The following is a 23,916-nucleotide window of genomic DNA, read 5'->3' as shown; positions in this document are numbered from 1 at the left end:
ACAATTAACTCGCCTGCGATAGAGGGCTGCATTGGGATTGGGTCCCGCCGGGTCCCGCGGGACCCAACGCAAATCTGGCGGGAGCGGGCGGCTTGAACTTTTCTGCGGGCGGGAGTGGGCGGCTAAAGAAAACCACTGCAGGATCGGGATGTAGCCTAGCGACAAGGTGGAAATCAATGACGTAGAAAAGAACCTCGAACAAGGTCTTTACAAAACAAAGCCGAAACAAGGTATTTCAGATATTTGGAGAAACTGCGTTTAGTGTCTGTGGCGCATCTTGGAAGAGAGACGTGGGATTGGGACCTCAGTCGGTCAGCAGCATTCTCTCCCTCCACAGCAATGTAATGGCCAAGCGATTCATTTGTTAAATTAATTTGTTTCATTCGTTAACTTTGTTTATTTTTTTCCTTATTTATTAGTGTTATTTGAGCCACTCACAGCCCACTCTCGTTGCTATAACCTCAATCACAAAATTGATGCGTGCGCGAAAGGCAAAATAGCTTGTGCAAAGATTACAATGATGGATTTACATCTAACTTTCGGTCAGGTGCCTATGAACTGTCAATTATCCATCAAGCTGCCCAATGATCATGTTAACATTAAATCAGATAGATTTGTCTGGACATTTCTCTTACGGGATGAGAGAAGACACAAAATCAATGCATCTCTATTATTGTGCGGGCATGAATTCTCAGAGTTTTGCGGGAGCGGGCGGGAGTGGATGTAAACACTGCGGGGGCGGGCGGTAATGGTCAGAAATTCAGCGGGAGCGGACGGGAGCGGGATGAAGAAAACAGTCCCGTGCAGGACTTTAGCCTGCGATTCAAATACAAGCCAATAGGTTTCCATTAGAAAAGTACTGCAGTGATTATGTTTTAAAGTGCAATAAAGCTTATGACTGGGGTTGGGGCGCTCAAAAGGACGAGGTCAACTGAACACTTGAGTGTATTGAATTACCAGCTGTTTTTTTTTGTTTTATTTTTTTCTGTTTTAATAACTGCTTGATTATTTGTTAATAATGGGGTTGGGTGGTTCAGGCAGCACGGGACCTTTTTCACACATGGACTGGCCGCACAGAGTCTAGACCTAGACTTAACTTCAGTGAGAATATCTAAGAAGTTGAAAGGAAGTTTGTTGCCAACCAACTCTCCCTGCATCAATACAAGACTTGCAATACATTTTTGCAACACTGTACAGGAATAAATGTTGTTGCTATGCATATGCAAACGCACGCGATCAAAGAAGAGATAAGTGTCTCAGCTTTTAATTTTTTTAATGTTGATCTTGAAAGGTATGTAAAGAGTGTCAAATATATGCAACTCATGAAACTTTTACCCATTTTTTACAGCTTAAGCCCATGGCATTAAAAGTATCCATGTGGACACATTTATTAGAATTTACATTAGAAAAATAATTGAGAAAAGGAATTTTAATTTCCAAGGTGGTAGTCTACTGAAAAAGCTTGGGACAAAAAATTGACTTTTATTTCCTCTCAATAATGCTTTCCATTTGGGTCTTGAAAAAAAAGCTTGAAAGCTCATTTCTCTTGTAGTAGTTTATGTGATTTGCATGCATCATCTTCATCCCTATTTAAAGAACCAGATACTGCAAAACAACCTCTATTGTATTCAGTAACAAATGCAGGATCATGCATTTTCAATTGCATTAAATCAGCATGGTCCTGCTTCAGAGGAGAAAAATACATGTTTGTGTGTGTGTCCCCCCCTGAGGTAACCTATTTTCATGAAATACACCTCAAACATTGTATTCTGTCACAACAGCACCTATAGCAGCCGATCTGCCATTTAAATGATTTCAAACCTCCACAAGGTGCACTCAAGCTGAACACCTTCTCTTGTTAATGCTTCCTGGGCATGAAATGAGCTGCAAAAAACCACAACCTTAAAAACACTTCCTTCTTTGAATACCTTCAAAGGTCTTTTCCAAAATGTCCTAAGGGAAATACTGTATGTTGCTGCTTTACATAATAATCTCTGACAGGAGGTGAAATGTTTTATATATTCCCTGGTATGGCCCTTATATCTCTTTTCTCTTACCACATGCCTTTATGTATTTCATGAGTTCCACCATGTAAAATAGTTTTTTATGTGAAACTGCTTGTGCTTCTGCCTTGACAAGGACTCCCTTGAAGAAAATTCCTTGCATCTCAGTGGGACCTTCCTGGCTTAATGAAGGATAAATAAAAATAACTTATAAACTAAACCTTGCAGAGTGTTTGGCTTGAAAAACAAAAACCCTGCTCTTTCACAAAACTGAATCTGCAAAGCCGCTAAGTGACATGCAGAGATATTTCTGGATTACAGCCAGAGATAGACGTATGGTGGATCACATTAAAGATGCATTTGAGGATTTAGTATACATCCAAGAGACAAACGTTAATACATGCAGGCAAGGAAGAAGATGATCCGGCGTTCTAGTGCGTGAAGGAAATGCAAACAGACACCAGCTACACTGGACACTGTGTATTACAACCAAGAGGACTGCAGCTGACCTGTCAGCATGAGCCTTGCACTTTCCACTTGCTACAAGGTCACTGCGCTTGAGGTTTGTGAACCATGCTTCTATTAGCCTGAAATCATGGGTAAAAAGAGCAGCCTCCAGCAAAACAAGGGAACATTGTACATAGATGAGCTAAACATTAGATCACCGCAAAAGCAATAAAACAACAGTTAAATAAACACAATTTCTGGATCACTCACAAACTTGTGCCTCTAAACATGCAAAATAACAACAGTCCTGTTTTGCAAACAAATAAAAATGTTCTTAATTACTTCAAGACTATATCTTTATATTGAAGACTACTCTGTATTTGTATAAAAATAAATAAAATAAGACTCAGGGCAAACAGCATAATCAGGAAAATTGTAAAAAATGCTGGACTGGAGACAATGTAGTATTTTTGTCGTTGGTGCGGCGTGTTATGCATCAGAAAAGGCACCAGAGGTCTTCAAACAAGAATGATAGTATTTTCAAAAACTAATAGATTGTTTCTTCATTGTCTTTGCAGCATCCTTTGACTTCTTATGAAATGGGATATACAGTATATAATATGGTTCTTAATTTATGTCTTGTTTTACGTTTAGTTATTTTTTGTTTTAGTAAGAATGGACAAACGCATCTGTATGTACAACTGTAATTCAGCATATATTTATTGGGCAAAAATATACATTTTACAAGTGTTTCAAGTCCCGTGTAAAATATGGGTTAGAAGTTTTTAAGAAATAAACTGTTCTCTTTACTTGCAAATTTATATCTGGAGCCTTGTGGATTTAGAGTTCATATAGCAAATAAAAATGACTGATTGGCGCAAGTAAATAAAAATAAAGTGAAAAAAAAAAAAGTTAATATACTGGAACTTGAACAGTGAAATATTGCAACACACAATGTTGAATTTACTATCCTGTTTAGCTCTAAGTCTTCAGCAAAAAAAAAAAAAAGTAGAAATAAGCCACAGCTCTAAATAGAAGTCGCTGCAGCCTGAGAGCAGCTTCGTAACTTGGATGAATTAATAAACCCTGTGATCAAACGCTTCTCGAATCATGTGCATTATGTATGTTGCATTTGAATAAGCGTCAGATTCTGACACTGTTTCTCTTTGGTTAATGTTAGTGCACATGTGAGGCAGACATCGTGAAGTGTTGTGTGACAGAGCAACAAACAGATACTTGATATCTAAATGATGAGCTTGGTATAATCTATTCTTCCTTGAACACACATAGTAAATAAATGAAGCAACATTTGAATTAAGCAAAGTACTTCAACGTTATTGTCGGGCAAAATATGATGAGCTGTGTAATGAGCTGTTTGGGCTTATTACTTGTGACAGTTGTTTTTTTCTTTTCTTTTCTTCTTTTTTTTGGGGGGAGAGGCTGTATGTACTAAACTATTGGCTCAAAGGATGGATGACGCCTGTCTCAACACAGCTACCAATATTAGCGAGAGAAATTGAAAACTTTGATAAATGAGTAATATCATTTAATATCTCCTGTTTAACTTCCTATATTATGCATTTTTGATCCCAATTCATATTAATCGTATCACAATAGTGTGATACTCTTTTCCGTAGCTGATTACGATGACAAGGTCTCATAAGACCTACATGTTCTATGTTCCAGTGAGCAGCCTGATTGGCCCTCCTTTCCCTCTTGTTCCCACCCACTTTGCCGTCATTGGTTACCTACCTAAACCACTCATATATGTTACTACCAGTCACATGCTTCTTTAACTCATCCCACATGCACACGCATCACATGGGTTGTTCTGTGCTTTATTTTTTTTTTCAAAACCAAATCTGCATGTGCAAATTCAGTTTGCATGTCATTTTGGAAAAGACTGCTTTCTCAATATTTTTTTATTTATGATGCATTTACTGATTAATCATTTGTTTACATATTTACATGACAGCTGGGTGTTTGAAGGTTTAGGTTATTTTTGAACCAGTCGTGGAAAACCATGATGGGACCTTTAATGATGGACTCATGCAAAACATGTGTCATATTTCTTTCATCTGACCTGAACTGATCAATATATGGCATCACATGTGGAAATGTCAGTCTAAACCAGTGTCCACATGTCCTGTATTATACAAGTATCTTCACCTGAAACATGTACACCTCATCTGCATTGACTGTAGCTTTGCCATTACATTCAGAGTACTAGCGCTCACTGACTTCAGCTCTAAACGCCATGAAGCTAACACAGGGAATTCCAGCTAATGTTTGCACTATCTGAATTAAAACTGGCCCAGATTTCCACTGCACTGTAGTGTCAGTATTTCTTACTCATTGCTGGAAAGTCTGGAGCTGTGAACTGCATACTTACAAACACATAAGCTTCGGAGTTTTGCAATGAAACTAATAAAGGTCCTTTTAAGAAACCCTGCCTCCTCTCAGGCATAAGCCTTGCGCCAGGGGAGCACTCCAGGCTAGAATCTGAGCTGCTTCCAAATTACGTAAAACAACTAGATCACATGTGTGAAATCCTGCCGTTCCTGCTTTCTATAAAGGAATTGAATCAGAGTGGACAACAAACCTGAATTCTTCGATTACATTTAGAATCGAATGATGACACTCGACGATTCTGTGTTTTTGAAATTCCATCTGTTCCCCGATGGTGGGGGGTAAGGCTGAGTTAAATTGTCCGTAAATGGCAAAGAGCATAGTTGAGAATTTTCACGTGTCAACTCCAACCGAGCTGCTTTGGGATTCCAGGCTTATTGTGCACACGGAAGTCTGACTGTAACATTTATAGAGCAGGTAACTGATGAAAACAATATCACACACAGGATAGAAAATCATCGCGGGCTATCAGTCACCGTGTCCCTGACTTCCTGAGCTGTTATGAACTGCTTTTCACCTGTAGAACGTTTGTTAGATTGATGTTTTGAAAACAAGGTTGATATTGCATCCTCAACACTGACTGCATCTTTGACAGAACCCAGATCACGGGAGACTCTCAGAGGACAGGCCTTCAATATTAAATATGCATATGTTTATCACATCTCCAGTTTATTCTACTGCTGTGTGAAGCAGAACGGTGCAACATTATGGGATGTCAATCAGCACTGCTCAGTCCAGCTGTCAGAATGCCGAAAAGAAAGCTAAAGATGCGGTGAAAAAAGCACAAAATAAAAAAAAAAAGAGTTGTCGGAGAGGCACAGACCGGCTGGGGCGGCTCAGCTTTGCTACTCAATGAACCATGTTCCCCTGCTCAGCATCCTGGAAGGGACTTCACTGACTTTGGTGCAGCAATAAAACCCCAAACAACAGCAATTATGGGGAAACTGAGGCGAGCACCCCTGTGTGTGTCCCACAAGAACAACCAGGTAGAAACTTTGTTTTCTTTTTAATTGTTTTCTATTCAGAGGCAACGTAACACAGCAGTCAGTGACCAGAGGCGTTAGAGACTTGTTGCTTGTGAAAAGAGCATCGTCTTCAACTGGAGAGTCCCTGAAAGATCCAACATCTCAAAAAGCAGCGCTCCCAGATTCTGCTGCAGTTCAACTTACAGTACAACATGTCGGGATAAATGAAATAAACTTCTTTGGCATCATGGACCCTAGCCGTGACCCTGGCTCCTATTTTCCTTCACGTTGTAGATTTTAAAACCACACCTTTTAAGAAGAACACTGAGCGCAAATCCGCTGATGTTTATGAATCATAAAATTGTTATGATTAAAGAAGTGAATGAATAATAGTAATAATAGTAAAAAGGAAAGAACATCAGACGGAATAGTGTTTTTTTTTTTCTGAATTTGAAGTTCATAGGGCAGAAGGACAGCCGGAAAATCTCAAAGCATCAGCTTTTTCAGAGAGGTGGCATTTAGTTACACATTCTTCTAAAGGAAAAACTAAGGGGGGAAGAAATCAGAGGTCATAGTCAGTCAAGAAAACAAACCTTTTCCTGAGTCAAATACAGCCATAGTATAACCTTACCATGCTGGTGAAACTGAAAACTCTCTGACTAACACACGCCATAAAAACTGAGCAATGAGACTGTCAGTGAAAAAAAAAGAGATAACCAGAACAGAGCTGTGTTCACTTCCATAAGAAAATTCAACATATCTGGTTATTCGGCGAGTCTCTCGGCCACTGTAAAGCTCTGTAGTGAAATACTAAACGTAAGGATATGTTTGTGAAGGTGGCTTTCTCACTGCAAAATTGCCTCTGCAAGCAGAATCCCCACCTAATCCCAGGTAAACATGTAAACCCCCCGGTGACGACGGCAACCTAGCCACGGGTCATGCACTGCATCTGCGCTAGTTCACACCTCCATACAGCTTAAATGTAGAGTACATGCTGGAGAGATAAAAAAATCACAAAGCAGGAAGTGTCAAATTTGCCAAGCACATAATCTTATTAGGATGGTAAAATCACATCTTGACTAAGATGGGTATAATTACCATCTGTCCGCTCGAGCACATCCTCTCACATCTTTCAGATTTTTATGCTTGAGTTGATTTCAATTTCTTCTCAGTCAATCCTGCACAATTATACAAGACTCTCAAAGTTGAGAGAGTAAACATATCATTTCTTGTGGGTTTTAGTGACTCAGTGATATGACACTTAACTCACGAAGTGAGAGCACTGAGCTTCCTCTGATTAGAGCACTATTCATACCTCCAGTATTACTTTAAAAGCTTTCCTGACCCAAATGTATTGTCATCCATTTTAATTCACTTTTCGGCAACGTAGTTAATACAGACATTATTTGCTGCATGTCTTTTGAGAGCTGGCTTAATTTACTACACGCTGAGTGTCACATCCCTGCTCAGCTGCATTAAAGAGAGCCAAGATAAAAGCAGTGGGTGTTGCTAAATCAGTCCAAAAAATGTCAAAACTGGTTCAACAAACACATAGCTTAATGACAAGATTACAAGCAAAAAACAAGATTAAAAAAGTGGAACCCAGCACAACACCACCGCAACTTCCTTTTTTTTTTTTCTTTTTTTTTTACAGTGTTTAACACCGTCAATATATTTCAAACTAAGTCCAATCCTATGATACTTGTAATGAAGGTAAACTTTTCATATTGTCATATTCCATTATCTATACCTGCTTTATCCTTTGCAGGGTCACGGGGGTCTGCTGGAGCCTATCCCAGCTAATTTCAGGTGATGGGCCAGGGGTTACACCCTGGACAGGTCACCAGTCACCAGGGCCACATATATACACACAACCATTCACACCTATTGGCAATTTAGAATCACCAATTAACCTAATATGCATGTTTTTGGACTGTGGGAGGAAGCCGGAGTACCTGGAGGGAACCCACACAAGCACAGGGAGAACATGCAAACTCCACACAGAAACCTGGGAGTCGAACCGGGAACCTTCTTGCTGTGAGGCAACAGTGCTAACCACTAAGCCACCATGCAGCCTATTGTCATATTGTCTGCACTAAATCACTTTCCAAAACCCAATGATATTAGAGTTAATGCTAATTACCACTACTACCAAGGATGATCATTTATTCATTTATTAATCTCACTTGTCATGTATTAATTGTCAGCATATTCAAGAAGACTTTGACTTGATATGTTGTATGTGGTATCATTTTTCAGTATCTGACAGATTTTCTACGGTTATTCGACATGATTTCATAGACAGTAGAAAAGTATTGTTGTCTTTTCTATACATTTTATACATCCGTATCTGAGATAAACAGCTGTATCTGACAGAAAGAGATAGCAGGCAGTTCTGTTTAACGGTGCAGAAATAATAATATGATAATGTGATGCTGTCTGTGATGCACAGTCCAAATGGTATTCTGGGGATGGTGGCTCATGAGAGTTAAAATGACATTTCCTTTCAAATAACATTTCCAAAAATCTGAATAGGCTTATTGATTCAACATCCATAATAGTGTCTCATCACTCTTTTACTGGATAACTTTCATAATTCAAGTACATTTTTCAAAAATTCCACATGCAGCTAAATGATCTTGATTATCTTTATCAAAAGAAAAGAGAGGTTAGTCAGCTCCTGATGTGAACATGCTGACTCATCACAATCTGCTCCTACTAATGTGTGCTGAACAATGATTCACTCTTGATTACAGACTTGAGGGAAGTGAACAGTTGTTATTAGCAAAGGTCATATCCCCTAAATACTACTTAAAGACAGTTGCAAATCCTTTGGCACACAATCAAAAGTTTCAGAAAAGATGCACAAGGACAACTTTAGAATCGGCGGCATTGGCATGTCAAATAAACTTCAAAGAAATTGGGCAAATTAAAACAAGGTACTGGCACACAGGTGTAGCGCGAAAATTAAAAAGTAAAGCAGTTTAGATGCTGAAAGTTTCATCAGATATTAAACAAGTGCCATATCCAAGAAAGAAAACAAAAACCATGTACTGCTCAAGTCAACATGCATTCCATGTTGACAGCTGGAGAAAGACAGGTGTAGGAGGACGCTTCACTGGTAGACCTAAGAATTCATGAAATAATCTAATTTGAAGGGGAGGAACTGACAGGTGGTCAGTCAGACGCTCCACTTGTCAGGGATGCAGCTCCAGGCCCATCAGCGTCTACAACTCCAGCACTGACAGTGGTCCATTGTCAGTCACATCGTGCACCCCCAGCCCCCAACAATGCTACATTTAAAGACCTGCCGATTACATAAGGTACACTTGACATGCTCATGTTGGGGAGCTACTGTTTGAATGCTATAAAACAAATGTTTACATACATACAGACAATTTTGTTTTTTTTATACATCTTTAAGCTTTGTTGGAGTAGTTTGAACTCTAGTTTGAACAATCAAACTAACTAATTTAATCTAATCATTAACAGTACTTCCCAAACACATCACAATCTGATTGAGCTGATGTTTTTTTGGTATTTTATGTTTCCAAAATGATATGTAGCCAATTTATATTACATGTTACAGAGCTCCTGGTCACCCACTTCCTGAAGGTCAATTTTCATACATATCATATAAAACAATCAAACTTGGTTCAAAGAAGTTGGCTGTAGGGCCGCCCGGTGGCGCAGTGGGTTAAGCGGCAGCTCATATACTGAAGCTACAGTCCTCCTGCAGCGGTCGCAGGTTCGAATCCCGGCCTGCGCACCTTTGCTGCGTGTCTTCCCCGTTCTCTCTCTCTACCCCTTTCAGTCTGCATTTCCAATAAAGGGCCACTAGAGCCCAAAAAAAAAAAGAGAAGTTGGCTGTATTGGTGATACTATCAGAGGAGTATACTATATACATTATTCCAGGTTTTTCCTGAGATACAAGGGATCATAAAGACTCTCTTGTCAGATTTTGTTATTTATCTAGTCTATAGTCTATAGTCAGAGCCGTCTGGGAGATTTGCGAGGCCCTGTGCGAAATTGCCGGGGGGGCCCTCGCGCAAACTTTTTGGGTTTTTCGGGTCGGATCGGGTGTCTATATGCGCAATTTTAACTCTCCAATTAGCAAAATACTGGATACCTTCCCTGCCCCATCATCATCTCTTGCCTCGACGCGGGGCCCCACGGCTGCTTAAGACCCGGTCGGATCGGTAATTTTTGTAACAAATTTATCAAACGAGCCTTTCAGAGAGGCATTAAACTCTTCCATTTTCTTTTGTTTTTTTCTTTTTTCATCCCCTAATGGAAATTTCCTGAATCTGTCTCGTTCTCTCGACATTGTGTGACAGTTTGTTCCAACTCCACCCGTCTGGATCAGAGCAGCTTGTGTTAATGCGGTTTGTCTGACGCAGTTGTATTGAACAACAGGCACGCGCATCATTGCACATATATTTATTGATATGCACAGACTAGTACACATTTAGGTCTGTAATGGAACGTGACTGTTGATATTTATAAGGGAAAAAAGGAAAAAAAAAACAAGAAAAAAAAAAAAAAAAAAAAACGGCCCATAGCGCGAGGCCCCTTGGGGCGCGAGACCCCGTGCGGTCGCACGGTTCGCACACTCCTTGCGGCGGCCCTGTCTATAGTCATTTACCCGATGAGCATCTCATGGATATAAGAAGTAAAGGTTAAAAGGTCAACAAATTGCCTAGAGTTGCTTAAAAACACAAGGTTATGCCCTTTCAGCCTAAACATTTAAGCCTTAAAGCTGAGTATATGTATGTCGTGCCCCCAAAAGTGTTCTAACCTTTCAGGAATTGACTCCTCAAGACCTCTGAAGGTGTCCTGATGTAACAGGCGACATGTCGTAAAAAGCAGATACTTCACATCCAGCATAAGCTGCAGGTGGGCCCTCAGTGGATTGAACATTTTTTTCCAGCTTATCCTACCAATGCTTGATTGGAGTGAGATCCGGGGAATTTAGAGGTCAAGTTAACATCTTCAGCGATGTCGTGATCCTCTAACCATTAATCAGCAATTACTGCACTGCAGAAGAGTGGTGGAAGAGGTCGCCATCATCAGGAAAATGTTGAAGCCATTAAGCAGTATATGCATTCACGTCAAACAAGCAGAGCACTTTTTTCCGTTGTTCCATGGTGAAACCCTGGCGCTCATGTGCCCATTATGGGTTATTTCAGAAACAGACAGGAGTCAGCAAGGACAGTGTGACCACTCTGCCCCTTCACAGCCTCCTATGTGGCAAGCTTAGACGCACTCCATGCTCTGACACTGTTGTACAGGCAGCATTTCGTGCAACAATGGCTTTTCTAAGAGGATCAGATTGCACAACCTTCACTCTCCGTAATAATCAATGAGTCTGAGGAGCCCATGACCCTGTCATCATCACCCCGCAAGACCCGCTGTTTTGGAGATGCTCTGACCCGGCCATCTATCCATCACAGCGTGCGTCTTGTCAAAGTCGATCAGATCTTTTCACTTGTGTATTGTTCTCACTTACAATTCATAAACTTTGAGAACTCGTGGTTCATGCACAGCCTAATATGTTCAATGCTTTACTGTTGCAGCAATGTAACAAGTGTCCTCCTCCTTTTTCTTTCCCCTTTGTAAAACCTTAGTTCTGTCATTTTCATGATGGGGAAATTATTCTGACAAGGATTCAAGATAAAAGCCTCGTCTATCCTTGAGAAACGAACTGACAGCCACCAAAAGCGTAAACATAAATAGGCAATCACTATACATCAAATAAAATGTATTCATATCACATTTACTCACTGTTTAGCCTTTATACTTTCAGAACTATTGCACAGTATGGAGAATCATTTTTAAAGTCAAAGCAGTTTGTTCTTTTTGTGAAACTGTCACTGTCACACCTACAAATCCAACAGTTTTTTTATTTCCAAAAGCATAACATTTCCAATCATGTTAAGCAGCAAACCATCCATCCATCCATCCAACTCCCCATCCATCCATCCATCCATCCATCCATCCATCCATCCATCCATCCATCCATCCATCCATCCATGCATCCATCCATTTTCTATACCCATTTTTATCCTGTGCAGGGTCACAGGGGTCTGCTGGAGTCTGTCCCAGCTCATAACAGGCGAGAGGCAGGGGAGCACCCTGGACAGGTCATCAGTCTATCACAGAGCGCAAACAAACCAAAGCGCTCATTTCTTTTTTTTTTTAAACAAACTACTGAGATGAGAAATGAGAAATGATTCACAAGGAAACCATGCTTATTGTGTGTGGAAAAGAAAACCATACAACACATCTTGTATCATTCCTCTGAATGCTGCTAATAGGTCTCCTAATTCTTGACATAAATATTGCGGTTTTTCTGACACGTTTCCTGGAATCCCACTGAATCCTTTCCCTTGAGAAAAGTAAAGGTCATGAAATAAAATTTGGCCATACATCAAATGTAAACACATACTAATGTGTAAGCCTGCCCTTGTGGGGACATTCATTTACATAATGTGTTCCCTCAATCCCTACCCTAACCTTATTTGTTAGAGATGCATCAGGGCCATGAGGCATAAATGCACTACAACTTAAGATTATACATGAAAATTGAAGAGCAAAAGTGTGTATTGAAAACATCTCATTTCAATATGTGCGACTCTTATTTACATTTTTTTTTTTTAATGGAGATGGAGAAAACAGCAGAGATATAATTAACGCTAGAAGGACATATTTCCAGGGGCTGCTAAATAGGACATGACTTGGACATGTATTTTGTTGCCATGGTCACTCAGTTTACAGAAGTGTTCATTGGTGTTGGAAAATGAGCAAATAACTTTTTTTCAGTATTTGGTTGTGTTTTTCACATTTGAGGCTTACTTCATCATAAAGTAACTCTTAAATATGTGGTGGGCATATGTGAGGGTGGGTTTCCCCTTATTAAATGGGATTCGCTGTGAAAATTGCCCCTCTGTGTCTTAATGGGGCCTAATAACAGGGGAGTCTAGATCAAGGCCATATCCACACTCTCAATGTAATGAAATACTGGCATGTATTCACACTCACACTGAGAGAACAATTCAGATTCAATACAGAGTAAAAGTGAAAGCAACTACAATGCAGGCAAATATTTGTTACTTACAGTAGGAATAGTTAGTTTCTGCTGCTATAAATGTTTCTTTTTCAAAAGCATCATTTACTCACATTTCCAGGTGCAAACCCACTTTAGCTGCTGCCACAAAGCTGTAGATTTCAAATGTAATTTCAGATATATTTTTCTTGGGTCACATATTAATGTAAAGGAGTATAATTTTTTGTATCGATGCAGGTGATCCCAAATCCATGCACCCCTAGATACAGTGATAGTTGCAACTGTAGGTTTACAGATTTCCTATTAAAGTAAAAGGTAAACAATAAGACCTTTGCTGAAAGTTGGCATTTGAGACCACTAGATGTCAAATTATAAGCCCCTATGGCAAAATGAGTAAACTTTTAAATGTTAAAAATGACAAGCTCTAAAATTCTGTTCAGAATATTTTTTTAAATATTTTTTTTCTGTCATTTTAGATTAAGATACTGAAACTAACTAAAATTGTCTGAACATTGTGGCTTGAGAGCAACATGCACTAAGATGACTGAGTCAAAGTAAAACTGCTCAAAATGAACAACATCAAAACCACCACATCTGAAAAATAACAAGATCTGAGGCAGTGAGAAAATGCCTGGAACTGATTACTATAGAAACCCAAAGAAAGTCTAATTACACACATTATGTCAATTTATTAGCTGACAGTAATGGTGTGATACCCTATATTCTTACAATACAAAACAAAGGGGTTCACATCTGATCGTGTATGACAGCCTTTCACAAGAGATCACATGATATACAATAAAAGAAAATCTCCACAATAGAACTACGCTGGTGTAGATTCAGTCATCCAGGTCATGATAACTCTCAAAGACTTACAATTAGGCAAATGGACTTCCTTTACTTTTGTTCAAAAGAAAAGGAAGTCCATTTGCATTATTTCAATCCTTTGAGAGAAATGTTCATAATTTTCTATTCTCTGTACAGACTCCTTCTGCCTTAAGGACCCCTGGAACATCAAACTTCACTTCTAATTGCCTGGATCCATAAGCTTCTTCAGCTCTTTGCAAAGTTATATGATCCTTGGAATATTCAACATTTTCTTTAACATTATTGGCTTATCTGTTCTGCAGGGTGAACAGCTTCAGGCAATATTGACTAATCTTTTTGTTTGTTTGGTTTTTTTTTAAACACAGCTTTAAGAGTTTTGATTTTAGATGTATCAGCATAAAAGCTAGTACCGTAATTCATATTTTTTGGTCGCTAAAGCAATAATCATGATTCGGTTTTTGAAAGGCATGTCTTTGGTGTGGCAGTTTTTTTCCCAGTGTGAGTACAGAATACCTCAATGTAGCAATACCTAAATAAAACAGTCATTACAATTTAATAAACATGTGAATGAGCGACAACCAAAATGCTTTGGGAAGAAAAATAAAATGTGCACTTAACATCACCATGCTTGCTGACTGTGCTCAATACTATGAAGATGACAAAAACCAGTTGGATAAGACTTAACCTAATGAGGCAGAAAGCAGGCAGGTTCTTTCTTTCAGTGAGAGAGTAAGTCATTATTTGATGCTGACTATTGTTCAAAATCAAAACTGACAGGTGAGATATTTAAGAAAATTGGAATCGGCCAAGAAAGTTTGCAGTTGGTGCATCTAACTGTATTCATCCTGTAAGACATTCTATTGTCTACACAAGACTCATATATGAAATAGTATTTTGAAAATTGTACTGCACTGACAAAAACTGACAAATTGTGCAAAAAAAAAAAAAAGAGTTAATGCAAACAAAATAAAAGACATAGTTGCTTTAACTTTTGGGTTTTGTAATTACATGGACAAATCATAATAAATAGGTAGTGTGTTATCCTATCACATGGAAGTGATTATAGAGGAGTCTACTCTAAGATGCATTGCTTCAGTTCATGCACTACTTGTATAAATTGTAAACTTTATAGTTTCACTAGAGGCAGCATGTAAAAATACTAATTCATTTCTTATAAGACCCTTTAAAGAGTTACCTTAAATTAATTTCTGAACATCAGATTTTTTAAAAGTCATATTTTCTTTTGTAAAATCTTCCATACAGTATGTCATAGCCAAGTAGGCTTTTAATAATAACATGCTCTTCTGCAATATCACATATAAAAGGTCTTATAAAAAGGGGAAAATAAACAAGTTTTGCACATAGAAATGGAGAATAAACCCACCTTTGTTCGAGCATGTGAAAAATTGCAGTTAGGTGTGAGCACTGGACAAAATGGACATCACAGCACTGCGTCACTGCACTGTAACAACGCCAGCTAAGATACTTTTTACTTAAATATTCAACTCTAAGGCAGAAAATATCTAAAATTATCATGTATTATAAATCATTATCCTTTATTAGAAGTTGTGCTAACAGTAGAGGAAAAGACTAATGACTCACACTTACAAGTTGTATTAAATCTTATTCAATATGTTTTTTCTTTTTTCTTTTTTTAAGAAAAGCTGCATCGGGTACAGACTAAGTTTAACCAAAAGATGCAATCAAAACAATTGTTGTCTCAGCAGTTGTGTCTAAATCACAGGGTGAAAGCACATTTGTGGAATGCACTGATACCCACACAAATACAGAGCAGTGGAAAGAAAGGATCATATTGTCATACTGGATATCAGTCAAAAGGTTAGCAAAATGAATTTCAGTATTAAAGCCTGTTTTACAAAAGTACCACCAATTCACTTAAATTAGTGATAAAATATCTGCTGCCCCTAATTACTAGAGACAGATTGAGAGGAGATTATCCAGCACTTTAATCTGCACTATAACGCCCTATTGAGGATAATTTGACTGGAATGGACAGAGGTACACCGAAAGGTGATTGAGGGGCAAACATCTGTACGTTTAATGACCATTATTAGTAAACTCTTTTTTAATGATGACCAGAAGGCAGAAGTGAGAAAACACAATGCTAATATAATAATGATTTATTATTTTTTTTAATTTTGTCTATTTTTCGTACACCCTTCATTCTAGTTTCAACCATCTGAATAAAGCTGAAGGGTGTGATCCTGTGGTGACAAATTGACTGATCGCGTCTATCAGCATCCGCTGAACTGCTCTCTGGAGAAAAATTGAACTCTTTCATCTTTGGATTGTATGACTGTCAATTCAGCTCTCTCTCATTTTGACAAATATTCTCCTAAAAAACTGTTACAGGTCCAACACAGCATGATTTCACTGAATCAGATTTCGCTATACTGAGTAACCAATTCACAATAGGAGGAAGAAAAAAGCAGCTGGGATAGATATGTTTCACATCATTTCAAACTAGTCAAAACTGTCCTGTGCATAACAAAACATCATGATCCTAGAAGTCATATTTGTCCAAAGCTGACACAATACTTGGCCACAGAAGGCAGATGCAGATAGAATGTGAGCATCCAGAATCATGCGAGTCATCACAGAGGAAAACACAGTCATGAGGTAGAAATTAAGTCCCCAACAAGGTTTCCTGAAAGCACTACTTCCTCCTAATACATATAATAACTGAGTAAGTAAGGCCGCCTGTCACACTGAACAAAAGCTCTGTGAGCGAGTGCCTTGTCTCTGAGCTGTCACTGCAGCTTTCCTCCAGAGGTGTAAAACACAATGGAGATATTTCTTCACTTGTGTAAGTTAATTCAGCTCAATACACTGAATGTGCAGGCCCCAACAAATTCAGAATATGTCCCCATGTTGATAACTGAATTTTGATTTTTCTTCTCTTTAATACTGAATGTTTGAGAAACATAATTCTGCAGTTTGACAACTTGATATTTCAGCTCAAAATGCCTTATATTCAGCCTTCAAACACAAACTTTCCACGCCTAGTTTGGTAAAATCAGTATCCCGTTAGGTCACAGATTGAAAAAAAAAAAAAAAACGTATTTGTGGACAGGAAGACTAAGCAAACACCAAACCTAAAAATGAGTAAACATCCCTCACAGACAGAGGCTATTTAACGACTAAATGTTGAATCAGCTATAAATACACAGCTACGTTATAATTGTTTTCCTCTGCCATCTAAACCAATGAGCCTAGAGGTCTACTGCGGTACAGTGATGGACCACATCACTGGGAAAATGCACTGTACCTCAGAGCCCGGGCGAACTGCCTGTTGAATGCACAACAGCTTCAGCCAAAACACACAGAACCAACTCAGTGTGCTGCTCTGCCTGCGCTCTGTGTGTGTCTGCCTGCGTGTCTGCGTGTGCAGCGAGTTTACTGGACACAGCTATGACAATATTTGAAAGCGCATTTAGAAATCACAATATCCGGTAAAGGGAAACCATACACTTGTGACCCAGAGAGGGGAAACAGTTCAGGTGTTGCTGCTGCAGAAATAAAGACTTTCCGCCCGTCCCATTATTATTGGTGGTGGCAGGTGAGAGCTATGCATAGTTATGAAACAAACGCTAGTGAATACAATCACTGCATATTAAATTAACTAGGTTACAAGACCACAAACACTTTTATTATTGTTATTCTGAGATGATGCACTTCATGGAACAAGAGCATAATCGCTCATTCCTGTTTTTGGCTGTCAAGCAGCCTTGAATGCCTCATAGGTCTAAGCAGGAAAGCATCAATACGCCTAAACCCGGAAAAGAAGTGTCAGATGCATTGTTTTGCACCAATATGTCCATGTGTAAAGTAGTAAATTCAACTGTGCCATACAACCTAAAATCAATGCTCATTTGTCCTTTATTTTGGAAGGTAGCATCTTTACCTCTGAAGAGATTAATCTTTTTTTTTTTTTTTTTATTGGCTTTGTCTCGAACACAACAAAACCCAATCAAATTAGAAGCATCAAAATATTAAAAAAAGCAAAACAATTTAACAGTCTCATTCAAAAATAAAACACACAGCAAAACAATGTGTTCGAGAGGGAACAGGAGGAAGCATAACGCTTATTTAGTCCTGTCCCTTCCTCACAATATCACATCATATATAACCTATAAAAATTTAAAAAAAGAAAAGAAAAGAAAGAGAAGAAAAGAAAAGAAAAAAAAAGGAAAAAGACAAAATAAAAAATAAATACAACACAAACAACCAATAAGCAATATCAGTAATTATAATCATAATTGAACCGGTCTCCTACAATATCCTAAATTCAAGAGTCCAATCTCCCAGTCACCTCTACAATGATCCACGAACAGCCTTGAATGCTGGCAGTTATATTGCCAGCATTCATAATCTTAACCTTCAAGAGGAGCAATTAGCAGAATAATTAGGAGAAACATTCTGCAAATCTGCTAAATATCTATTGCATATTAAATATGAACTAAACAGATATTCTGTAACATTGCTAATACAAAAGGACAGAGTGATGAGGAGGGCTGCAGGGGCTGATAGCTGCTCATCTGCCTGCCCTGTGTGTGCCATGCTGCCATTGATCTGTGCACACAGGAGCCACCTCTGGACCGACACGGGTCACATGCGCGACATCACATTAAAATGCTGGTTATTATTACACAGAATAATTGTTGTGTTTAGAAATGAAATGACTCACCAGGCACAAGCCGCTGAGGAGTGAGATGAGAAGAAAGTCCAGATTGTGAAGCACATGAGAGGATCCCATCCCTAAACTGAGGCAGGCTCTATACCTCCAAGAGTCCTTGCAGGGCTCAAACAAACGCCGGTGAAGAGCTGAGATGCAATTATTTAATCTACTTAACTCTCTTCAAAGTGGAGCGAGATGTGTCTCTTTTCACTCCATCTGGCATCTCAATGCTTCTGGCGGCTTGTGAAATCATAACTCTGTAATCGCCTCGCTCTGCCCTCGATTTAATTTCCTATAATCTTACTATATGCTCCGGCTCAGCCCCGCTCGCTTTATTTCTCTGCATCTGTCTTTTTTCCTCTTCTGAAATTACATCCACATGTCAGAACTATTTATGTCGCTCTCTCCCTCTCTCACTCTGCGGTGGGAAGTTCAAATGATTCTTTGTAGGGGAAGAAACCAACGCTGTATTTTTAGGTCTTTTAAATTTCCCCTCAGACTAACTTAAACACTTCAGTATGGAGCTGTGCGCCTTATGGTTTCTTCCAGTCTTCTCCTCCAAAACGTTACCAAAAAAAAAAGAGAGAGGAAAAAAAGAGGCGGCTTGAATCGTGTCACTCCATCACCGGTCCTTGTTGAATTTCACAACTTCATTCCCTGCGAGTCACCGTGTCACCATCCACGCAGCCTTCGGGTTGCGTGCAGACGGCAGCAAACTGGCAGCCTCGCATTACTTTTCACATTTAACAGTAAATAATAACAATATCGTGGCAAAAGCGGAGCGTGAAATCAACTTTTCATCCAACTTTCATACAATTTGACTGCCGTGATTCAAGTCACTGAATGCGACACTGCGCTTTCCTTGATATTACTTTTTTTTTTTTTTCCCCAACAAAAAAAATAATGAGTAGCCTATAGATCATGTGCTGTGTATAGATGTCCCTAAATCGTGCTCACTCCTAAAAATCTAGTACTGGCAATTTAACAGTTTAACTGAATGTGTGAATCTCTCAAGCGGGGTCTGTTTACCAATGGTGTTGTGAAAAGAGAGAAAAAAAAAAAAGCCCAGTAAAGAGAGGAAAAAACGCCGACTTGTGCCCTGGCAGTCTCTACTTACTATCACGAGGAGAGAGGCAATTTGACCCTGAATGAAAGTTAATTCGCAAAGTGTTAGTGCGCAGAGTCAACGCAAAAGTAGAAGTTTTTGGCGTGTTGGGAAGCGTCTCCTCCAGCTGTGGCCGGCTGCAGGTCGTGTTCAGTAGTGAGTATGGAGCCTGCATTATGGTTCTGCGTTAAAGCGACGCAGGGCGTACGCCGTAGGGTACGCGGCGTACGCGCAACTACGCCGTAGGCTCTGCGTTGGTGTAACGCGGAACCGTAAATCAGCCTCGAGGCTGTGCGGGTGGAAAAGAGAGGGGGGCTGCTGAAGGTGGAGCGTGAACGCCTCTCATTGGTGCGCTCCCTCTTACGTTGGACTAAACCACGACTCCGAAATGACATATTTTCTCACCCCTCTCAAACAAACTCCACATTCAACAGATCGCAGGGCTCGTGCCAAACCACTTTTTCCCCCTGCAGTCTCTCAAAAGTTGCATCTAGTTGGATTGGATTACCGAGACATAATGCAGGAGATGTCGTATTTATCAGAGGAACCATGTTACTTTGACTATGATTTGCATTAAACCATCAGAGAGTGGGTGTGCAACTTTCTCCAACAACGTTTCAACTCAGAAATCAGAGATGATTTGCCTTACAGTGCTTTAATGAATGAACACTCAGTGGAGTCACATAATACGTGCTTTTTCACTTGAATACGCCAGAGGTTTCCATGAAACCAAACTGGAGCGCTTGTCTCAAAGATAATTTAATTCTATAAAGCTGCAAGAGCTGACGCTCCCATTTCCAGACGTGACCTCTCTCATTTTGAAGTCTTTCCTACCTGCTGCACCGAGGCCATGCGGTCAGTGTGTGCTCTGAAATGTGAGGATATCCAGCTGTTTGAGTGCAAAACATGCCTAATCAGACAAGTGAACATAACAGCTTAACCCACACTTGATCAATGCTGCTTATTCTCAAACATGAGAGCACAATGCAGCTTCTTTTTTTCCTCTTTTTTGCATGCGTGGCCTCAGTAATGAACAAGCTGTGGCAACATGAGTAAACTATTCCAGCCACTCAACCATGTAGGGTCACAGCCATAATAGCAGAATGATTGTGGGATTCAGAAACTGCCTCACTGGCTCTATAATGTTAAGGCTTCAGTTTATCGTAAGCAGCAAACAAATGCACAAAGAAAATAGCACTCGTGTAAAAGCTTCCACTGCTGACACTCAGAGATGAGCTGCTTTTGTGAACTCAAACAGCACATGCATTATCCATCAGAGAGAATAGCATTAAAGTCATTGACAGCTATACGCTTTTGCCGCTCAGAGCTCAGATTGGAAGCAGGAACAGATCTACTAAACTCATTTATCTGAAAATGACCCCTTATGTTGTTCGAACCAATGCATAATATGGACTTAAATAAGAATCTAACTTGCATCAGCTGCTATTCATGCTTAGAAACATTGAGATGCAGGCGATTAAAAGCAGTGTGCAGTTTTAGTAAATAATGATACTTTTCTTTTAATTAAATATCAAATGACACCCTACTTTATCAAGTTTGCTATCAAAATATAAATTACCACAATAAGTGAATGTGAATGACAATAGTCCAACACCATCATGTGTTGGGATGAATAACGGTTACAACAGTTTTGAGCCTGTAATGTAATTATCGACAAGAGAACAAATCAATTTTTACTCAAGGCACAACTCTGACATTAAGCTTTCACCACAATCTCTTGTCTGTCTCCCTTAGCAGATTTTGCACACTTTTCCAGGTGATAAATACATGAAGGATATTGGTAAATCAGCCCATATTGAGCAGGTCAATCACTTTACTATTGAGGTGTACTTGAAGGGTACGTCTTTAAAATGAATAGTGATAATAATATTGTGCGTGGATATTACTGGTCAGTCTCGATGTAAAATATTCTGTTTCAGTCAACATCTCTTTACAACCTTCCTGTTTGTTGGTAGGAAAAGCTGTCACTCAAGTGTCAATATAAAACTGATGCTGAAATCGAGCGCCTGTGTGAAGGAATTGCAAAATATCTTTAACCTAAACTATCAAAGTTACACATTAAAGCTAGTGATGGCCCAGAGTGTTTACTATTTTGATTACTTGTAATAGAAAATGGGAAATAATTTTCTTACAACCACGTATATTTCTGGATATCCATAATTGCTTCGTCCTACAGTATCAAGAGTGATTTTGTCTGCACGTGTACAGTAATTGTAAATGAAGTAGACTGTATGTATCTGTGACCGAGGTTTATCTGTAAATGAGCACAAACTGTAATAAGTATGCTTGTGCCAAAAATGGAAGACATCTGGAATGACAATCTGACTATTTAGTTTTAATTGGAAATATCTTTTTTGGTTTTTCCATCCAATGAGAATCACGTGGAAGAAATGTTGTTAAAGATATCTATAATCTAATTATGCACTGTGAATGAACCCTTTTTAGATCAAAATCGCTTTACACTGGTAATTTGAGAATTAATTTGCACATTTAGTTTTTAATTTTAAATACCTGAGGTTGCATTTAAATTAATTTTAATAGTGGTTATCCATAATTACGTGCTTTTTGTCACAATATGCAAAATCAAATCATGGATAAATCTTCGCTGTGGAGAGTTGAAACAATATAGATATAGATAGATATATATGTGTTTATTCTCCCCGTGGGGAAATTTGTTTGCAGCAAAAGACACACATGGCAATTTGAAAAACAGCATGAAAACAGGGACACAGAACAATAACACAGACATGGTGCATCCACTTGTATGGTATTGACCAGCCAGCTAGGGTGCTATTTCCTAGCAATATTTAAAAGTTTAATGGTTTGGGGTATAAAAGTTTGACCTGTTTTTAGTGAAGCGGGGGGGGATAACGCCGAGCTGATGGCAGCAGTTTAAAACTGGAGGTAAGTGGGTTCCTCTCATCAGCCACAATGGCATTTGCTTTGTTTGTTACCCGGTCTCTGTATATGCTTTCAAGGCTGGGTAGGGTGGTTGTTGTTACTGTCCTCCTAATAGACCTAACCAGCAGATTGTCAGGGTTTGACACTTCCCCCCAGTTGTTGAGTTTCAGTTCTGTCCCTCCTGTGTCCCATCTGCCCTGATTGTCTGCACCTGTGTCTCGTTATCCCCTGTGTATATCTGGTCTTGTCATTCCCCTTCTCCCTGTCGGTCCGTACTGTTTCCTCCCTCCGTGTTCCCATGATGTGTCTCCAGTTTTTGAAGCCTAGTTTTGAGTTTTGATCCTGCTCTGCAGCGTTTTTGTTTCGTTAAATAAATCCTGCTTTTTTGCCAACTACTGCCTCCTGCTCTCCTGCGTTTGGGTCCTCAACAACCACCCGTGACACAGATGATGCAGAAAGTTAAAACACTTTCAATAAAAACACAATAAAACATGTGGACCATTTTGCCATTAAAATTAAAAGACAACAGTTTCTTTAAAAAGTACAGTCTTTTTTGGGCCTTCAGACCAATTGTCCCATTTAAGTTTGTGATCAAGCACAACTCCAAGGTACTTGTATTCGGTCACAGACAAAGAAGTAGAGTGCTAACTAGATTGTGGATATCTGAATTGGTGAGTATCCTGTAACAACTGTTTTGCACACTGAGTAGCACGAATTATAATTCTGGATCAAAAATGTAATTATGTATATTTGAACTGGAAGTAAAACACACCAGACGGACAAGCTGATGTCATTTGTCCTTTGAAGAATGATATTCTGCATATCTGAAATTATCTTTGTAGATAGGGAAAATGTCACTGTGGAAATGTACAGAAATGCTACTCCTGTAAACCCCCCCACCTACTTTTTTTTCTACAATATAGTTGAGGTTTTGAATGTTTGGAAAACAGTTTCTGGTAATGACTCTGTAAAATATGATGACTGGAGAAAAACACTTCATTGTTTGCCAGTATTTTTTCAGCGTATGATGTAACTGAGAGATCAAAATATAGTTTGGTGAGAGTTTATGCGAGTGGGCTTAGTGACAGACCAAACAGCGGGAGGTAAAGGCCACCACTGATGACCAGAACATATGATGTGAAATTAGAGCGATTGTACCACAAATTGTAATATTTGTTCGGTTTTGGTCAACTGACTGAATTTTGACCCAAGTCCTAAATATTCTGAGTTCTTTCCACCAATTATTCCAGTTTAATATGTTGAGTTCATTCTAGAAGCAACATCATTTGTGACATATATGTCAATTAAAACACTCAAAAAGAAAGCTTGGGTAAAGTGACGGGTAGCTCTGCTAGTTCAGAAGTGTTCCATGTACTGTTACGTGAGTTGATTTGTCACAAAACGTCCTACTACTAGCATCCTACTATCTTTCCATCACTTCACAATAAAATAATTTAACCAGTTGCCTTGGT

The 23,916-nt window shown here is 39.1% G+C and overlaps 1 protein-coding gene across 1 annotated transcript in view; it reads right to left on the bottom strand.

Moving 5' to 3' along the window:
- The window catches only part of pth1r (parathyroid hormone 1 receptor), a 57,506-nt gene extending 38,327 nt beyond the window's left edge, over nt 1–19,179 (bottom strand). Inside the window, exon 1 of the mRNA XM_061732429.1 lies at nt 18,427–19,179. Coding sequence (XP_061588413.1) covers nt 18,427–18,495 — 69 coding nt within the window. The 5' untranslated portion in view covers nt 18,496–19,179. The remainder of the gene's footprint in view (nt 1–18,426) is intronic.
- Nucleotides 19,180–23,916: the final 4,737 nt, after the last annotated feature.

The sequence above is a fragment of the Cololabis saira genome, chromosome 10 (assembly GCF_033807715.1).
Source record: "Cololabis saira isolate AMF1-May2022 chromosome 10, fColSai1.1, whole genome shotgun sequence".
Taxonomy (NCBI): Eukaryota; Metazoa; Chordata; class Actinopteri; order Beloniformes; family Belonidae; genus Cololabis; species Cololabis saira.
This window is presented reverse-complemented; position numbering and strand designations above follow the sequence as displayed.